Source organism: Oncorhynchus kisutch, linkage group LG2 (genome assembly GCF_002021735.2).
Source record: "Oncorhynchus kisutch isolate 150728-3 linkage group LG2, Okis_V2, whole genome shotgun sequence".
Taxonomy (NCBI): domain Eukaryota; kingdom Metazoa; phylum Chordata; class Actinopteri; order Salmoniformes; family Salmonidae; genus Oncorhynchus; species Oncorhynchus kisutch.
Window position 1 is genome coordinate 44,568,792 of NC_034175.2, and position 18,614 is coordinate 44,587,405.

General features: G+C 44.3%; 1 protein-coding gene across 8 annotated transcripts in view; it reads left to right on the plus strand.

The window, feature by feature from the left end:
- The window catches only part of osbpl6 (oxysterol binding protein-like 6), a 60,340-nt gene that overhangs the window by 32,476 nt on the left and 9,250 nt on the right, over window positions 1-18,614 (plus strand). The window contains exons 3-13 of one of the 8 annotated variants that reach the window (XM_031795365.1): window positions 6,834-6,956; window positions 7,133-7,186; window positions 7,680-7,793; window positions 9,329-9,577; window positions 10,239-10,380; window positions 11,283-11,386; window positions 12,727-12,819; window positions 14,402-14,582; window positions 16,158-16,300; window positions 17,306-17,413; window positions 17,938-18,069. In XM_031795365.1, the coding sequence (XP_031651225.1) occupies window positions 6,834-6,956; window positions 7,133-7,186; window positions 7,680-7,793; window positions 9,329-9,577; window positions 10,239-10,380; window positions 11,283-11,386; window positions 12,727-12,819; window positions 14,402-14,582; window positions 16,158-16,300; window positions 17,306-17,413; window positions 17,938-18,069 (1,443 nt within the window). The remainder of the gene's footprint in view (window positions 1-6,833; window positions 6,957-7,132; window positions 7,187-7,679; window positions 7,794-9,328; window positions 9,578-10,238; window positions 10,381-11,282; window positions 11,387-12,726; window positions 12,820-14,401; window positions 14,583-16,157; window positions 16,301-17,305; window positions 17,414-17,937; window positions 18,070-18,614) is intronic. The other 7 variants (XM_031795377.1, XM_031795370.1, XM_031795385.1 and 4 more) reach the window with 7 other exon arrangements.

Below are 18,614 nucleotides of genomic sequence, written 5' to 3' on the forward strand. Positions count from 1 at the left end.
CTTCTGCATTCCCGTAACCATGGGAGATTGCTCTCTGAAGAGGAGTGCTTTGGGGAGTTGGTGGAGGAATTGCGGCCCGTACAGTAGCAGTCAGGCTTGCTGCTAAATGAGAGATTTAACCCTTCCTGTGCCTCCTACTCTGTTCCCTGTCGTGCTGTACATGGTGTACAAAGAGACCTTGTGAGCTCTGCGGTCTTCTAGCCTGTTCCCTGAATTCACTCTAATCTAAACAGCATATTGATGTCCCATTCCTACTCCGCAAATTTAATGAGTTTAATTAAAGTAGCGAGCAAGGGAGGTAAGAGGCATGCAAGAAATTAGGCACTTGTCCAATTGATTCACCTTACTCGTCCTTTGTGAGACTGCGATGCCTAGAAAGGTTATTGGCCGATAGTGACTGCTGTTGTATTTCATTACTGTAGAAATTTCCTGGGTAGATGCTGTAGATCCAGGGAAGTACCAGAGGATTGTCTACTATAGTACACAGCTATTGTTGTGTTGAGGCTGGAGGTGGGGCCATGTGGTGGGATTTGTTAATACAGGCTGCTCCTGTGTCCTCATTGGCTCCCGAGTTGAAAGGCGCGACCAGGTTCAACCCAGCTCAGTATCGCCATCACCGTAGCGATGCATTAACTCGAGCACCAGGAGTAATCTTTTATTACTCTGTTGCCTCGTTGTTTATGTGGTTAGGGGGTGTAGAAAGAGTATGTGTGTATCAGTGTCTGTATGCGTGTTTACTGCTGTATAAGGGTCACATCCTCCCTAGAGACTCCTGGGGAAGTGGTGCAGACCACAGACCCAGGGAAAAGACCTTGGTAGGCTTGGCTGGCTGCAGTGTGTTTCAGTGTGCGAGGGGAAAGTGAGTGCAGTGGCTATTTGTGGGGGAAGCCTTAATGAGATCCAGTCCCTAGGGGATCAGTGCATGTCACTTTCTCTTGTGCTGCTGACTACCGTTAGGCACTCTGGACTGGAGACTCTCACAAGTGCAATTAGAGACACCACCTGCAGTGTATAGTACCGACACACTGATTCCGCGCACATCCTACACAGTCATCCCTCTGTGTGTCTAGATAATCACCCAAACCTTTTTGTCTATGCTATAACAACCGTCTGCCGTCTCTTGGTGTGATAAGATGGTTCTGAGGCATGGAGATAAGGAACATGATGAGTCTGAAACGTTTGCTTCCCTTTATGCTTCTGTGGGGGAGCAGGGAAAGTCTTTTGATAGCAGATGACTAGTGGATTTATGGCTGTGGAGAAATCAATGACGTGATTATGAACAGCAGCAGCAGCAGATAGAGGCTGTGTTTATGGTAATGGTCAGAACACATTGATGGAAGATGAAAGGATGACGAAGCGCTGACAATATAATACATCTCCGCCATTGTCACCGTGGCAAAAGTATATCCAATGAAGCCCTTGTTTTGGGTGTCCAGACATTAAGTCCCTTTAAAAATATTTTTTGTTTAACTGGGTTATCCCATTGAGGTCAAAAGCGCAATATTTCAGGAGAGGACCTGCCCAATATAATGACTTTACATTGTCAGAGAGATGACACACACCTTACCAGGGCTCTCTAACCCTGTTCCCGGAGAGCTACCGTCCTGTAGGTTTTCACTCCAACCCTGTTCCTGGAGAGCTACCCTCCTGTAGGTTTTCACTCCAACCCTGTTCCTGGAGAGCTACTGTCCTGTAGGTTTTCACTCCAACTAACCAGGCTTCTGCCTTCTGGCACCTAAAGGTTTAACTCCGTGCTTTCTTCCCCTCGCCCTTCCTGCAGCTCTGAGTCAATCATGTTTACTACAGTGAGGCAGTGGAAAAGGCCCAAATGGCACCCTATTCCCTACACACTTGTACAAAACATTAGGGACACATGCTCTTTCCATGACAGCCTGACCAGGTGAATCCAGGTGAAAGCTATGATCACTTTGTTGGGTTTTGATAATATGAAATGTACTTATTCATGTCACTGAGGGAGAGAGGATAATGTGTAATGTTTACATTATGTCAGGATATGTTAGTGTTTGCCACCAGGGATCCTATGGGAGGGATCCTCTGGGATGAGAAGAGACACAGCCTGGTACCAAACACCATGACAGCCGTGAGTTGGGGAGGAGTGAGCACTTTGGGTCAGAGGTCAGGTCAGATGAAGAACAGGTATCACTAAGGTTTTGTCTAGCAACAGAGATGTATTGGCTGTTCAGATGTGTAGGAGGAGACTCTTCATAGGAGAAAGGGTTAAATATCAGTGCTTGTGTGAATATGTCTATGTCTGTTCAGCTGTTCGACCCCTGGGATGAATAAACTTGGTTTAAGCTTTCATATTGTCCGTGGAGTTCTTACTCTGATATTTGGAATCTAACACCTTATTGATGCCACTTGTTAAATCCACTTCAATCAGTGTAGATGACGGGGTGGAGACGGGTTAGAGGGATTGTTAAGCCTCGAGACAATTGAGACATGGATTGTGTATCTGTGCCATTCAGAGGCTGAATAGGCAAGACGAAAGATAAAAGTGCCTTTAAACGGGGTCTGGTAGTAGGCGCTAGGCACACAAGGTTTGTGTGTCAAGAATGGTCCACCACCCAAAGGACATCCAGCTAACTTGACACAGCTGTGCGAAGCATTGGAGTCAGCATGGACCAGCATCCCTGTGGAACACTTTCAACACCTTGTAGTCCATGCCCCGACGAATTGAGACTGTGCAACTTACTATTCGGAAGGTGTTCCTAATGTTTTGTACACTCAGTGTACAATTCTCTATATTCCCTATGGGCCCTGGTCAAAAGTATTGCACTATTTAGGGAATAGGGTGCCATTTGGAATGCAGGCAGTGTTTATATTACCTCACACGGTGTTACATCTCATCAGTAGCGCAGCAACAGCCCAGCCCCTCTCACACTCAGATTTATGGCAAAGCAAAACCCAAGACTGCAGCAAATGACTCTCGTCTCGTTACAATCACATTGGCAGTGATTACCAATGCCTGGCACTTAGGTTGTCTGCTTCTGATCAGCGCTAGGGTCCAATGGGTACTTAATGTGGTACTTGAATTAACATCCATCGTGATGGGGGATTAGTCACTACGGTGTGGATGTTCCTCTGGCAAATCTCAGCCTGCTACTTGTTGTTGTTTAGGTTGCAGGTGAGTTGCCGTGCTTCGCGACACAAAATCAACATGGTCTCAAGTGTTGTGGTGTCAGCATTGCCGGATTTGAGTTTGTTAGGTGTGCTTCAATACACAGCGAACATACCAAACAAGGCGGTATGTTGCCTAATGCTCAAGCAGCAGTAGTATGCCCTCAATGCGCTGTTGTTACTCTGGGAGTCCCTGGGAAAACAGATGTGTCCGATGAAGCTGCCATAGGAATTCTGCTTCTGCCGTGCCGTGTAGGTCTAGATAGTTATAGTCCAGATTTACCCTAATTTGTCCCCAAGGACAGTTGGTCCTTTTCCCTGCTCCTAAAGACCTTACCTGTAGTAACGGTTTGATTTCATTGCAGTATTGGAGATGAATGTAGCCTACTATACCACTGTGTACCAATGACGGTTGGTCCCATGAGCTGGTAGTTAGTTACCATTGAAAGATATCAATAGCCTGGACATTTGATAGGTTTATACTCTTTCCATGCTGGTGGATGCATAATGCATTGCAAGCTTTAAAGCAGTGGAATAATCAGTCACGCGTTGGATCCAGTGGATATCATGGCTATTAAATCACAATCCCAGGCAGTAAAACGATTTAGACTACGTTAAAGCGGAAATGAAACATTTTTAGGAAGCCTGGGGCCTTTTTTACAATGCTTTATTAGGCCTAGGTCTTCATAAGATAGCCGACTTCATACAAATAAATATACACAGTCTCCAGTCAAAAGTTTGGACACATCTACTCATTCCAGGGTTATTCTTCATTTTCTACATTGTTCAATAATAGTGAAGACATTAAAACTATAAAATAACACATGGAATCATGTAGTAACCAAAAAAGTGTTAAACAAATCAAAAAAATATTTAATATTCTTCAAAGTAGCCACCCTTTGCCTTGATGACAGTATTGCATACTGTTTGCATTCTCTCAACCAGCTTCATGAGGTAGTCACCTGGAATGCATTTCAATTAACAGGTGTGCCTTGTTAAAGTTAATTTGTGGAATTTCTTTCATTCTTAATGCGTTTGAACCAATCAGTTGTGTTGTGACAAGGTAGGGATGGAATACAGAAGATAGCCCTATTTGGTAAAAGACCAAGTCCATTTTATGGCAAGAACAGCTCAAATAAGCAAAGCGAAATGACAGTCCATCATTACTTTAAGACATGAAGGTCAGTCAATCCGGAAAATTTCAAGAACTTTGAAAGTGCAGTTGCAAAAACCATGAAGCACTATGATGAAACTGTCTCTCATGAGGACCACCACAGGAAAGGAAGACCCAGAGTTACCTCTGCTGCAGAGGATAAGTTCATTAGAGCTACCAGCCTCAGAATAAATGCTTCACAGAGTTCAACTAACAGACACATCAAGGAGACTGTGTGAATCAGGCCTTCGTGGTCGAATTGCTTCAAAGAAACCACTACTGAAGGACACCAATAAGAAGAAGAGACATCCTTGGGCCAAGAAACACAAACTATGGACATTAGAGCAGTGGAAATCTGTCCTTTGTTCTGATGTCCAAATTTGAGATTTTTGGTTCCAACTGCCGTGTCTTTGTGAGACACAGAGTAGGTGAACAGATGATCTCTGCATGTGTGGTTCTCACCGTGAAGCATGGAGGAGGAGGTGTGATGGTGTGGGGGTGCTTTGTTGTTGACACTGTCTGTGATTTATTTAGAATTCAAGGCACACTTAACCAGCATGGCTACCACAGCAATCTGCAGCGATGCTACATCCCATCTGGTTTGGGCTTAGTGGGAAGGAGAGTGATGTAGTGCTGCATCAGATGACCTGGCTTTCACAATCGCCCGACAACCCAATTGAGATGGTTTGGGATGAGTTGGACCGCAGATGGAGGGAAAAGCAGCCAGCAAATGCTCAGCATATGTTGGAAAAGACTGTTGGAAAAGCATTCCAGGTGAAGCTGGTTGGGAGAATGCCAAGAGTGTGCAAAGCTGTCATCAAGGCAAAGGATGGCTACATTTTTGGTTACTTCATGATTCCATGTGTTATTTCATAGTTTTGATGCCTTCGCTATTATTCTACAATGTAGAAAATATTAAAAATAAAGAAAACCCCTTGAATGAGTAGGTGTTTCCAAACCTTTGACTGGTACTGTATATACTTTGATCTTTGGGTTGTTTGAATCTTGAGAGGATGTTGAAGTAAATAAATCTGCTGTCCTCTGTTGCAGTATGAGCAAGCTTTTATTTAATGTAGTGTAGATTTATTTCTTTAGAAGTGAGAGAATGACTCATGACCATTATTTTAATAATAATAATAAACTACACAGGGAAGTTGTTTTAGTGAACTGAGGCTTTGCTCTTGTTCTTTGTCTATCAAGCACAAACAGGGAGCTGGAAGCCTGATTACTGTGTATTGGGACAACAAAGTTGTATATTATTGGAGCCACCTCAATCCATCTATCCTCCAACATTGTGAGGATACAGATTTAGTGGTTATGATGCTTTCATTCCTCTTCGTATTCAAGCGTAATGGGGGCAAGTATGCAAACGTTTCTGAATTAACTTCTTCGGAAGCATCTCGTTTTTTGAATTAATTTCTTTGGAAGGTGAGTTGAACTTTTTAAATAGAGGACTTGGAATGGCCTACTTCTCCTCCCAGGCTGCTATGGTGACTGAACTGGGGCAGACCAGAACAGAATACCAGCTGTAGTCTCTGGCTTTCTGCACTGGGCTGGTTAAAAAGCTGGTTGTTACACACTGAAGTCAAGTCTACTTTGCCATATTTATTAGGCCGTCCAATGTTATTCTCTCTCTCTCACACACACACACACACACACACACACACACACACACACACACACACACACACACACACACACACACACACACACACACACACACACACACACACACACACACACACACACACACACACACACACACAGAGAGAGACCCACACATAGAAACAGACACAGAGAGCGAGAGGAGGTTGTTGCAAGGTGAGAGGTGTATTTTTGTCCACAACAGTGCAGCAGCCAACAGTTTGTTTTGCCCTGGGTGTTGTGTGTGTGGTTATAGCCACATGACCCTTCATGGCCTATAGTAATCCCTGGGTGGTGAGTGATGCCTCATCCTGTCATGCACACACGCAGACACACGCAGACACACACACACACACACACACACACACACACACACACTGGGCTGTCAGCGCTGCAGGGGACTCTTATTAGGCAGATAATAATGTTTCCGTATTCAGCTGTAACCTCACCTGACCATCGCCCGATCCACACAGCCCAGTGGGGATTCTCCCGGGTCTCTGTCTTATAGTGGGACACTTCTGCCCTGTCATACGTATCCTTACCTGACCCCATCCCTCCCTCCACTCCAGAGGAGCCCTGTGATTTGCAGAGCCAACAGAAACAGGAGAGCAGACTAAGGGAAAGCTAATGGAGTGTAAATGCTGAGAGGGCTACAAGATACTCAATCGGGCAGTATTTCTGTAAATAGTTAGACAAAATGCCCGGTTCGATGTAATATACTGTAGTATACTAGTAGTATTTCTGTTATAGCTGGTAGTATCTATTATTCATACTGTTTACAGGTAGAATGCGATGCGGCCAAGGCCGGGGGCGTTTCTTGACTGCTGCTGTGTTCCCTGACCCTGGAGAAGTGAACAGATGAGTTCCGACACGGCTCTGTTTCTCTCTCCATCCCTAGGAGGCAGACAGCTGGGAAATCATTGAGGGACTGAGAATCGGTCAGAGCAACGTCCAGAGGCCAGATAAACACGAGGGCTTCATGCTGAAGAAGCGAAAATGGCCGCTGAAAGGCTGGCACAAGGTAGGACTTTAATGACCGAGTGGGACACAAAACTGTTTACTTGTTTTCATCGATTTCCTTGTTTGCGAAACCCTTCAGAAAAGTCACCAAACACAATTCTCAAAAGGACATATATTTCTAGAGACAAGTGCTGCTAGTCACCAACTCAATGTTTTGTTGTTGTTGTTTTTCCAAAGCGTTTTTTTGTCCTGGACAATGGGATGCTGAAGTACTCCAAGTCGCCCATTGATGTGAGTAACCCTGACTAGTAGCCACGGGGCAGAGACCGAGGGCAGCCTCGCTTGGCATGGCTGTGGCACCATGGTGACTCAGCAGAAACACCCCCAGGGTCACTCTGCCCATTGTGTTTCAGCTGCCCAAGTCAGCCTGCAGGAAATCTCCAAATTACTGGCTAAACTGCTGCGTCCACACTAATCAGATGTGTACAAAGGGCCCTTCCTTTCACAGGGCTTCCTGGAAGCAGCCATGTTCTTGTCAGCCTTGATCTCTTTGAACCGAACTGGCAAACTAGCCTCAATGCATGATGTTGCGTAATAGTGCTGAATCACATGATGGTTACTTTTGAATAAGACTTTAGAGACAAGTAGGTCTGTAGCTTTCCATCGTGATGCTCTTTTCTTTTTTTTCTTCACCTTAAGATTCCATTTATTTACACAGCAACAATGAGTGATCACACCTGCTTACATGACATACGTTGACTTCTGTTAAACTCTCTTTTCTAAGATTCAGAAAGCCAAACTGCATGGCTGCATTGATGTGGGTCTGTCAGTCATGTCCATCAAGAAGAGGGCCCGCCGCATTGACTTGGACACAGAGGAGCATATCTACCACCTCAAAGTAAGCTTCATTGTGACCGAGATACAAATGATGGATGATATAGGCTAAGTTAGGAAGAGGACAATTTCTACACGGAGCAAAAATGTAACAATTTCAAAGATTTTGCTGTGTTACAGTTCATATAAGGAAATCAGTCGATTGAAATAAATTCAATCTATGGATTTCACATGACTGGGCAGGGGCCACCCACTTGGGAGCCAGGCCCACCTACTGGGGAACCAGGCCCAGCCAATCAGAGAGAGTTTTCCCCACAAAAGGACTTTATCTTGACAAAGGATAAAATGCTCACTAACAGGGATGCACAACATCTGAGAAAAGTAAGCTTTTTGTCCATATGGAACATTTCTGGGATATTTTATTTCAGCTCATGAAACATGATACCAACACTTTACATGTTGCGTTTATATTTTTGATCAATATATGTAAAAGATATGGACACTCTTCAAATTAGTGGATTCGGCTATTTCAGCCACACCCGTTGCTGACAAGTGTATAAAATCGAGCACACAGCCATGCAATCTCCATAGACAAACATTGACAGTAGAATGGCCTTATTGAAGAACTCAGTGATTTTTAATGTGGCACCGTCATCGGATGCCACCTTTCCAAGGTGTGTCAAATATCTGCACTATGTAAGTGCACACAAGCCTAAGATCACCATGCGCAATGCCAAGCGCCGGTTGGAGTGGTGTAAAGCTCGCCGCCATTGGACCCTGGAGCAGTGGAAACGCCTTCTCTGGAGTGATGAATCACTCTTCCCCATCTGGCAGTCTGACAGACGAATCTGGTTTTGGCGGAGGCCAGAAGAACGCTACCTGTCCAAATGCAGAGTGCCAGCGGTAAAGTTTGGTGGAGGAGAAATAATGGTCTGGGACTGTTTTTCATGGTTCGGGCTAGGCCCCTTAGTTCCAGTGAAGGGAAATGTTAACGCTACAGCATACAGTGACATTCTAGATTCTGTGCATCCAGCAGTTTGGGAAAGGCCCTTTCTTGTTTCAGCATGACAATGTACGTACACAAAGCGAGGTTCATACACAAATGGTTTGTCGAGATCGGTGTAGAAGAACTTGACTGCACAGAGCCCTGACCTCAACCCCATCGAACTCCTTGGGGATGAATGAAACGCATTAGGCCTAATCGCCCAACATCAGTGCCCGTCCTCACTAATGCTGTTGTGACTGAATGGAAGCAATTCCCTGCAGCAATGTTCCAACATCTAGTGGAAAGCCTTCCCAGAAGAGTGTAGGCTGTTATAGCAGCAAAGGGGGGGACCAACTCCATATTAATGGCCATGATTTTGGAATGAAATCTTCAACGAGTGGGTGTCCACATACTTTTGGTCATGTAGTCTAGGTAGAGTAGCCTACATAAGCATTTCACTGTTGGTCAACACCTGTTGTTTACGAAGCATGTGACAAATAACATTAGATTGGATTTACTGTGGCATCACTCTACATTTGCATTATTCAAAGACTATGCCCTTTCCTCTCCTTCTCACGTCTCTTCTATTCCTTTCCCCTCTTCTCTCTTCCCAGGTCAAGTCTCCAGACATCTTTGACTCCTGGGTGGTCAAGCTGCGCCACCACCGTCTCTACCGGCAGAACGAGATCGTCCGCTCCCCCCGAGACGCCACCATAAGGACGTTCCCTCCCCCTGCCACCACCGAGTCCCCCATCCCACACCCCCACCCTCAGCCAGCCCCCACCCCCATTGCGGGACAACATGACGTAAAGGTGGGCCTCTCTTCCCTGGCGGTTACCTCGGCACAGTTGTTCTCTGCTGTGGTAAGCTGAACTTTTACGTCTGTCTGACTCAGGTTGGGTTTACATGGTGGTAGTGGCCCTCATACAACGCTGTTAACGTTTCAATATACAGCCACTCAACATTTTCATTTGTGACGGGGTTCTAACAACCCTGCTCGGTTACCGAGCTAATTATAAGACTAATGGCACTGAATCCCCCAGGGAGGGGAGAGTCTCTGGCAGACTCAGGTTATTAGGACTCATCAAACAAACCTGTATTCAGAGCAGCTGGGCCTGGGTCTCGGCCTGCGCGCTACGGGCTCTTACTGATCAGCACTCTCACAGGACGTGAGTCAATAAAGATCTGTGGCTTTGAAGTGGTGAGGATGCAGAAAATCTTTACTGTTCTGAGTAGGAAATCTTTGGTGATTTGGACATGCTATATCTCCTGTCCTTTGCTTCACAGTTACTATACTCATTTCTCTTAGAAAGCAAGAATTCTATTCTCATTTCTCTTAGAAAGAATGATTTCTCTTAGAATTTCTTTTAGAAAGCATGAATTCTGTTAGAATGTGACTCGGAAAGCAGGAAACGCACATGTTTCTCTCACATCTGGTGTGTGTTATTCAGAAGGTATACATACTGTATGTCTGAGGTGTGTTTACTAACCCAACCCCCATGTGTCTCTATCCCTGTCCTCCAGCAGCCCAAACCCACCACCCTTCCATCATGGCAGTCCCCCCCAGTCCCGAGCAGCAGCAGCCTGCCGGCCTCCTACAGTAACGGACAGAGCAAAGTGGCCGCATGGCTTCAGGAGTCGGAGGAGATGGACAAGTGTACAGAGGGTAAGTGCTCTCCTCCCACCACCACTGCTGTGAAACATCCATCTATTATATCGGGATGATAAGGATCAGCAATATATTTCCCTTTCCCTGCCAACATTGAAAGATTTACTGTATTATTCATATGATGGGTTATTCTCCTCATGCCCATGTCTGATTTACAATAGCTCCTGATAGTAGCAACTAGGGTTGCAAAAGGAGGGTATATTACTGGAAACTTTCAAAGTTTACCAGTAAACTACCAGAATTTTTGAATCTTTCAAGGATTTTATGTAATCTATCACAATACGTCTAGTGGCCCTTTTGGGTAGTTCAGATTATCACAGAGAATATCAAAGCTGTAAAACATAAATATCAACCATCAACTTAATGAACATCATTTAGTGTTTCATATAAGGGTTTCAGCGTTAAATATCCTTATTTTTCTTTTACACTATTATTTATTTTACTATGTCAATATGTAAAGTCCATAATTGGACGAGTTGCAGAAGTAATTGAAAATAATGCCATTGTTGATTAGATTATTTTGCTGTTTTCTCTTGAACCATATGGTCGGTCGACTGGAAACTCATGGACAATATTAATACTGTATATTCATTGGAGAAAAAAAATTAAGTTATTCAAGTATAAATGACAAAAGTTACGATAGATTGCCATAGACTTGCTGTTAATTACCAAAATGACTGAAGATTCCGGTAACATTCGTAAATTACCTTTTGCAACCCTAGTAGCAACTGCCTGTCATATTATTCCACTTTGTTACTTAAACTAATGAGGATATTTGTTTTTCCATAATGGTTCTCTCATTTGTTAAACACAGCAGTGGTGGAAAAAACGATGAGTCACGTTGTGTCAGACGTGGTCTTCCAGTGTGTGACACATTGCCTTGTGTTGCTTCTTCCCAGAGCTCGCCCGCTGCCAGTCCAGCCTGATAGAGCTGAGCAAGTTACTGCAGAGCCTGGAGATCTTACAGAGGACCCAGTCGGCTCCTAATTTCACTGACATGCAGGTAACACACACACAGACAGACAGACACACACAGACACACACGCACATAGCAAGAAGTAGGGAGAGTTTAATCTTAGCACAGCAGTGTCTGAGTGTGGGGGGGGGCTGTTACTCTAATGGATGGAGGTGTGTATCTCTGGGCCTCATGGTCAGGCTGTGTGAGGCCCAATCCGTTTCCAACACAGCCTTCATCTCTGTCACTGTACATCGACACCCTCTAATAGACTCACATAATTCATTGTTGCTTTCCAATCGATGTATAACAAATTGCATTTGATTAAGAGCATCAACGTTTGAATGTTTGCCATTTGCTTTGAATCGTTACATTTCATTAAGAGAAAGAATTCTTCATTAAGATAAAAAAAACAATTTACTCAATTGTGTGGAGACGATCCCATCCTCAATTTCATAGCTAACAATGTGTGGGTTGCCTACCGGGTGGCGCAGTGGTTAAGGGCGCTGTACTGCAGCGCCAGCTGCGCCACCAGAGACTCTCGGTTCGCGCCCAGGCTCTGTCGTAACCGGCCGCGACCGGGAGGTCCGTGTGGCGACGCACAATTGGCCTAGTGTCGTCCGGGTTAGGGAGGGTTTGGCCGGTAGGGAAATCCTTGTCTCATCGCACACCAGCGACTCCTGTGGCGGGCCGGGCGCAGTGCGCGCTAACTAAGGTTGCCAGGTGCACAGTGTTTCCTCTGACATGGTGCGGCTGGCTTCCGGGTTGGATGTTAAGAAGCAGTGCGGCTTGGTTGGGTTGTGTATCGGAGGACGCATGACTTTCAACCTTCGTCTCTCCGGAGACCGTACGGGAGTTGTAGCGATGAGACAAGATAGTAGCTACTAAAACAATTGGATACCACGAAACTGGGGAGAAAAAGGGGTATGTGTGGGTTAACTGTCATTGCTGCTACGTTTTCTGGCATCATTGCTCCTATGTTATACGGCATCATTGCTCCTATGTTATACGGCATCATTGCTGCTATGTTATCTGGCATCATTGCTCCTATGCTATCTGGCATGATTGCTCCTATGTTATCCGGCATCATTGCTGCTATGTTATCTGGCATCATTGCTCCTATGTTATCTGGCATCATTGCTCCTATGTTATACGGCATCATTGCTGCTATGTTATCTGGCATCATTGCTCCTATGCTATCTGGCATGATTGCTCCTATGTTATCCGGCATCATTGCTGCTATGTTATCTGGCATCATTGCTCCTATGTTATCTGGCATCATTGCTCCTATGTTATCTGGCATCATTGCTTCTCTCTTAGTGATGATGCAATCTTTGCTTGTCTTATTAACCACCTCTCACATATTCTGATCCGTGTTTGTTATGTAGAGCAATTGTGTAGACATGTCAAAGAAAGACAAGCGCATGAACAGAAGATGGAGAACAAAAAGTGTCGGCAAAGATGCAAAATTGCAGCTTCAGGTACCTCTTATTTCTTAGATATCCAGTCTCTCTCTTTTTCTGTCTCACGCACACACATAGCTCTTTGGAATTGTTTCTGGTTTTGTAGCCTCCATACAAAATGCCCCAGACACATTCAAGGCAGTCTTTCTGTGTCCGAATGCCCTCATTGTGCAGCCGTCTGCTTTTTTCTTATATTGACTAAATTCCCCTATTTACTTTTAACACTCTCTACTGCTTTGGGAAAAGGCTAGTCATGCTTTGAATTCATATAACGCTCCGTTTTTGAAAACTGTTCCAATGGCCGATTTGCAACAACAGGCCGTTTAAAAGCCTTTTCCTTCATGATACTGAGTTCTTATCACTACGGGTGTTCTGGTAGATTATGTAGCCCAGAACCAACCGTTTCCTCACCAGCGGCCCTCTGGGATACGTAGTGTTGATGAACGAGTGAGTCATCAGTCCAGGAGAAACAAGGGGAAAGGTTTTTTCCTTGTTTTATGGTTTATTTATAGCTGAGGAACATGAAAAGAACATTGGTTGGAACAAAGCCTCTGATTCAACTGTGTTTCAGTGTCTCCAATGACTTGGCAGACTTAGTGTGATTTATAGAGGGATGTAAACAAACATACAAGTGTGCGTATCTATCTATTATTTACTATCAGTCTGTGTGCTCAAATATTTAGCTGAAGAGACAGCAGAAGGGTGTTATATAAGGAGCCAGAACTTGAGCTTAATCTGGACCCATTCAGTCCTTTCTGTAGACACATAACTTGGCCCACATTCCCACCACCTACAGTGCCTTCAGAAAGTATTCATACCCATTGACTTATTCCACATGTTGTTGTGTTACAGCCTGAATTCAAAATGGATGAAATAAAAACAATTCTCACCAATCTGGCCTTGTGTTTTAGGTTGTTGTCCTGCTGAAAGGTGTATTTGTCTTACAGTGTCTGTTGGAAAGCAGACAACCAGGTTTTCCTCTGGGATTTTCCCTATGCTTGTAGCTGTATTCCATTTCTTTTTATCCTATAAAACTCCCTAGTCCATGCCAATGACAAGCATACCCATAACATGATGTAGCCACCACCATGGTTGAAAATATGAAGAGTGGTACTCAGTGATGTGTTGTGTTGGATTTGCCCCAAACAACGCTTTGTTTTCAGGACAAAAAAAAATGTATTTGGTACATTTTTTGCAGTATTACTTTAGTGACTTGTTCCAAACAGGATGCATGTTTTGGAATATTTGTAATTCTGTACAGGCTTCTTTTCACTTTGTCATTTAGGTTAATATTGTGGAGTAACTACAATGTTGTTGATCAGTTTTCTGATCTTGAATAACAAAGGGGTTGAATACTTATTGACTCGAGACATTTCATCTTTTAATCTTTTATTAATTAAAAAATAATCATCTACAAACCACTTGGACATTATGTGGTATTGTGTATAGATGAGTGACACAATCTCAGTGTAATCCATTTTTTATTCCGACTGTAACACAACAAAATGTGGGGAAAGTAAAGGGGTCTGAATACTTTCTGAGGGCACTGTAAGTCTTCCAGGTGGTACTTACAGTGCCCCACTTCCCTCCTCCCTCTCAGGTCCCGTCTCTCCCTGTGAGTGCCAGCATGTCTCCAGTTCGCCTCCACTCCTCAAACCCCAACCTGAGTGCTGAGCTGGTGGACATCCAGACCCCTGCCTCTCGTCTGGCCCCTGACACAATAGAGTGTGGAGGCGACTACATCAAACTGCAGGAGGACTTCTGCCTCATCGCTCAGAAAGGTGACACACACACACACACACACATACACCGACAGACAGACGCAGACACACATACAGGCTGCTGCACTGAATAGAAAGGTCATGTTAGACCAGACTGTCTATAAGTATGGGTCGCGACCCACTTTGGACCTGTTAATGGTGGGTCGCGACGTGTCAGAGTAAATGTATCATTATTTCATGAGTGACTCATTGATTTGGCCAAGTGCAACTGCGCTCTCTGCTTAGTAGCTGTGTCTGCACAGTTTGGCCACTGCGCGAGTGGGAGGGAGATGTGCTTCGTGGTTCTTTTTTTTCTGCAGTTTTCGTGACGATCCCTCGGCGACCCACACACTGCGGCGCTGTCGTTCAGCAGCAGACGATGCTCTGTGAGCCACTGGCTCCGCATTCCGATGCACCTCTGTCATCCAATGGACTCTCACGCTAGCCACAAGTTCTGACTGAACTCAGTCGTCACGAAACGCAAATATAGCGATGAGTTTCTCTCTCTTGGTTTGATACAAACTTTGATAAATAACTAGGAGCGCCCACCATGTTTTTTGTGCGGGGAAGTGCTTGGTAATGAGTGTCTCAAAACGAACAAATTTAAAAACAACACGTCCTGACCAAACAGCATGACGGTAAAACCAGGGACCCCTTGGAAAGACAGGGCAGTGGACGTCAGCTAGCAAGGCATTGTTGTCATTTTATTACAGGTGTTGATGATAAGCAGAAATAATATCTCACAGTAGCCGATGTGAGTTTCTTTCAAACAATCACCTTCTACACAGCTAATGGCTAGTTAGTTGCCGTTAGCCAAAGCAAGCCAGCTAGCTACTGATAGTGCAACCCTAAAAATGATCGGGCCTACTGTACATATTACTGTAGAAATTGTTGAAAACAAGTCTAGATTGGAACTGTTGCAGTTAAAATGTAAGTCATCATTTTTATTCTGAACTGGAATAAACTGATTGAAGCAAGATGTTTTTTTGGCAAACACTCACAAGGGTCTGGGGCGGCAGGGTAGCCTAGTGGTTAGAGCGTTGGTCTAATAACCGGAAGGTTGCAAGTTCAAACCCCCGAGCTGACAAGGTACAAATCTGTCGTTCTGCCCCTGAACAGACAGTTAACCCACTGTTCCTAGGCCGTCATTGAAAATAAGAATTTGTTCTTAACTGACTTGCCTAGTTAAATAAAGGTAAAATAAAATAAATAATAAATCTACAGCAGGAAGAAGTGTGTTTTTAATGGGGAACAATAAACATTCATATTTATATGGGTATATATATTTTTTGTCTATATTGCATTTGCTTTAGGCATAAGGGCAATGGAATGTACCCATATTTACAAATAGTTGCATGTTTTCATAAGCTTGGGTCCCAGGAAAAACACAGAAAACCTCATTTGGGTCATAGACTGAAACAGTTTAAGAAACCCTGTTTTAGACTATTGGAATACATTTGACACCAACCAACAGATTTATTTACACTTCATGTGGCTTTACACTAGACCCTAGCCCTAAAATAAAGAGAAAGCAATACTGAAGAGTTGTAACTAGAGGGTGTGTTTAAAAGGCATTTCTGGTTCTTTTCTTTGCAGTCCATTCTCTGCTAAAGTCTGCGTTCAACACAGTGGCCATAGAGAAGGAAAAGATCAAAACGGTTTTATCAGACCAGGGTCAGTCATCAGGGCAGTCTGTCCAGCTCATCACCCTCAGGAAGTCTCTGTCACAGGTGAGACATGTAGGTGTTCTATAAGAAATGTACTACAGTATAAATTGTTAATATTTTTTTTTTTTTCAGAATTCACTGCGTCACTTCAAATATTCAGTGCAGCACATATTTTGTTCATGCAATGGATGGAGAGATGAGGTGTTTTGAAAGAATGATATGGCTTTCATCATTTGTTTTACTAGACACACTGCTTTTGTTTTCTGTTTCTATGAGAATGGATCCATTTTTACATTGTCCCATAGTGAGACTGAGCTAATAACTCATTGTGGAAAGCAGAGCAGCCGTTTCTGATTCATTGCAATCGCTTTCATCTCTTTCTGAGAGGTGAAACGTGGAGACGTGGAAAAAGAGGACAGCTTAGTTAAACAACTGCTGTTATCTTTTCTTCCAAATCATTGGAAAGTAATATTAACTGTGCGTCTCAAGTCCATTAAGTTGACTCCTTTGGGTTTGCCAATGATTTCATTGGAGCGCGCTCTGTGTTGACATGTCAAATGATTTATTTTTTGCGAAATGTGTCAACCGTTTATCTACTGTTTTGGTTCTTAATTGGGAGTTTTCGTAATAGTGCAGGTCAAGGGTATCAGGCCATGGCGTGTGTGTAGAGTCATGGTATGGCTACAGAGAGGGTTTTCGGGATGTCAACTTAACATGCCCTTTGCAGCTAAGGGTAGTCAGGGTAGCTGATGTACTATATTCTCCTTAGGGACCTGTTAGGTAGGTTTGATTGGAGATTTTACAGTTTAGACCAATACAGAAAACAACTGCTGCAGTAAAAATCTGTGGAACTATAGGTGACATTATAACTGTATAACATGACATTATAATCATTGTCACAAAATATGTCCATAGTGTGCCAGTACATACAGTATAAGCCTCCGATTTTTCTGTGTTAATGAATGTAGAGCTGCACGACATAGATCCAGTTTTAATGCTTATCTTTTTAGTTCTCTATTCCACTCTGTATTTTCTCATCGAGCTGACAGATTAGTGATGGATCATTATTTCTTTCAGGCCCTGTCCCAAAACGCCGAGCTTAAAACCCGACTGGGCCGCATCCACTCTGAGTCGGTCCTGTCTGAACAAACAGTCAGTGTGAACATCATTCCCAGTTCTGACGAGGTAGCTACATCTTCAACCAGATAAACTTGTCTGAAGTTTTTCTATTCCCCAAAACCAATGTCCCCGACTTGCAGAAAACCTGCCATGGCAGTGCTGAATGTGCTTACAGCAGCCATCCGATAGCTGCCAGGTGAGGTCAGGGAGAATAGCGTGATCTTGTATGCTGTTTTTCCACCTCTGTGGTGATACACAGGCATTATAGAGCTGGCCATGTAGCCTTAGTTAACTGGAAAACATTGTGGAATCTCTGCTTACTGCATTTGCCAATTACACTATTGATTCCTGTCCTTAAAGAAGGATGGTGCTTCCAGTATATCTTGGCAGGTGAGCTTGCTGATCATTAAGTTATGCTGACCCTGACGTCAAGGTAAATGGGAAAATGACTAATCAGAAATCATTGTGACCTCAGTCCTTTCAGAAATATAGGATGAATAAAGACCCCCGTTACACATTGCAGTTCTGTCATTTCCCTCTCCCAATTAACTTCAAATAAGTTAGTTGTGTTTCACTGTGTTTTCTTACAGGCTGGTGAGCAGATGGGAATCCCTCTGACACAACAGACGTCCAATGAGAGCAGGCTGTCCATGTCCGAGTCTGTGTCCGAGTTCTTCGACGCCCAGGAAGTGCTTCTGTCTGCCAGCTCGTCGGAGAACGAGGTGAGAGTGGGGGCGTTGGGAGGGGGGATGGCAGCAGGACCACGGGGAGCAGATTGAAGAGGAAGGGGGAGGGTGAAAACATGTCAAAGAGCTGGGAGCTCAGATAAAGCAAGGCCGATGGCCGAGTGGAGCTGGAGTTCGTCAGCGATTCACGAGAAGAGTGTGAGGGACAGAGATAACACAACGGAGAGTCAAACAAAGCCACACTGGAGCTGCTTAAATCCTTCAACTGGGTCCAGTCATGTCCTAAAGCGCGGCAGCGTTTCTCATGCCACCGTCCCCCGTGATTTCCCACCTCCAGGTTTTCAATGATAAGCCCTTCTTTATGGATTTGACATGGTTCATCCTCTAGACTGATGGTTTGTGTCCGTTCCTAAGCCACAAAGATGGCCTTTCTCACTCACTGCCATGAATACCAAGCCCCAGTCAATATGGCCTCATAAAAGCCAGCAGGACTGGCTTGCTGCTCCCCAGGTATGCAAACCCAGTGCTGCTAGCTAGAGTCCCACTGAAGGATTACTCACCAAGGATATCCCATCACTAGT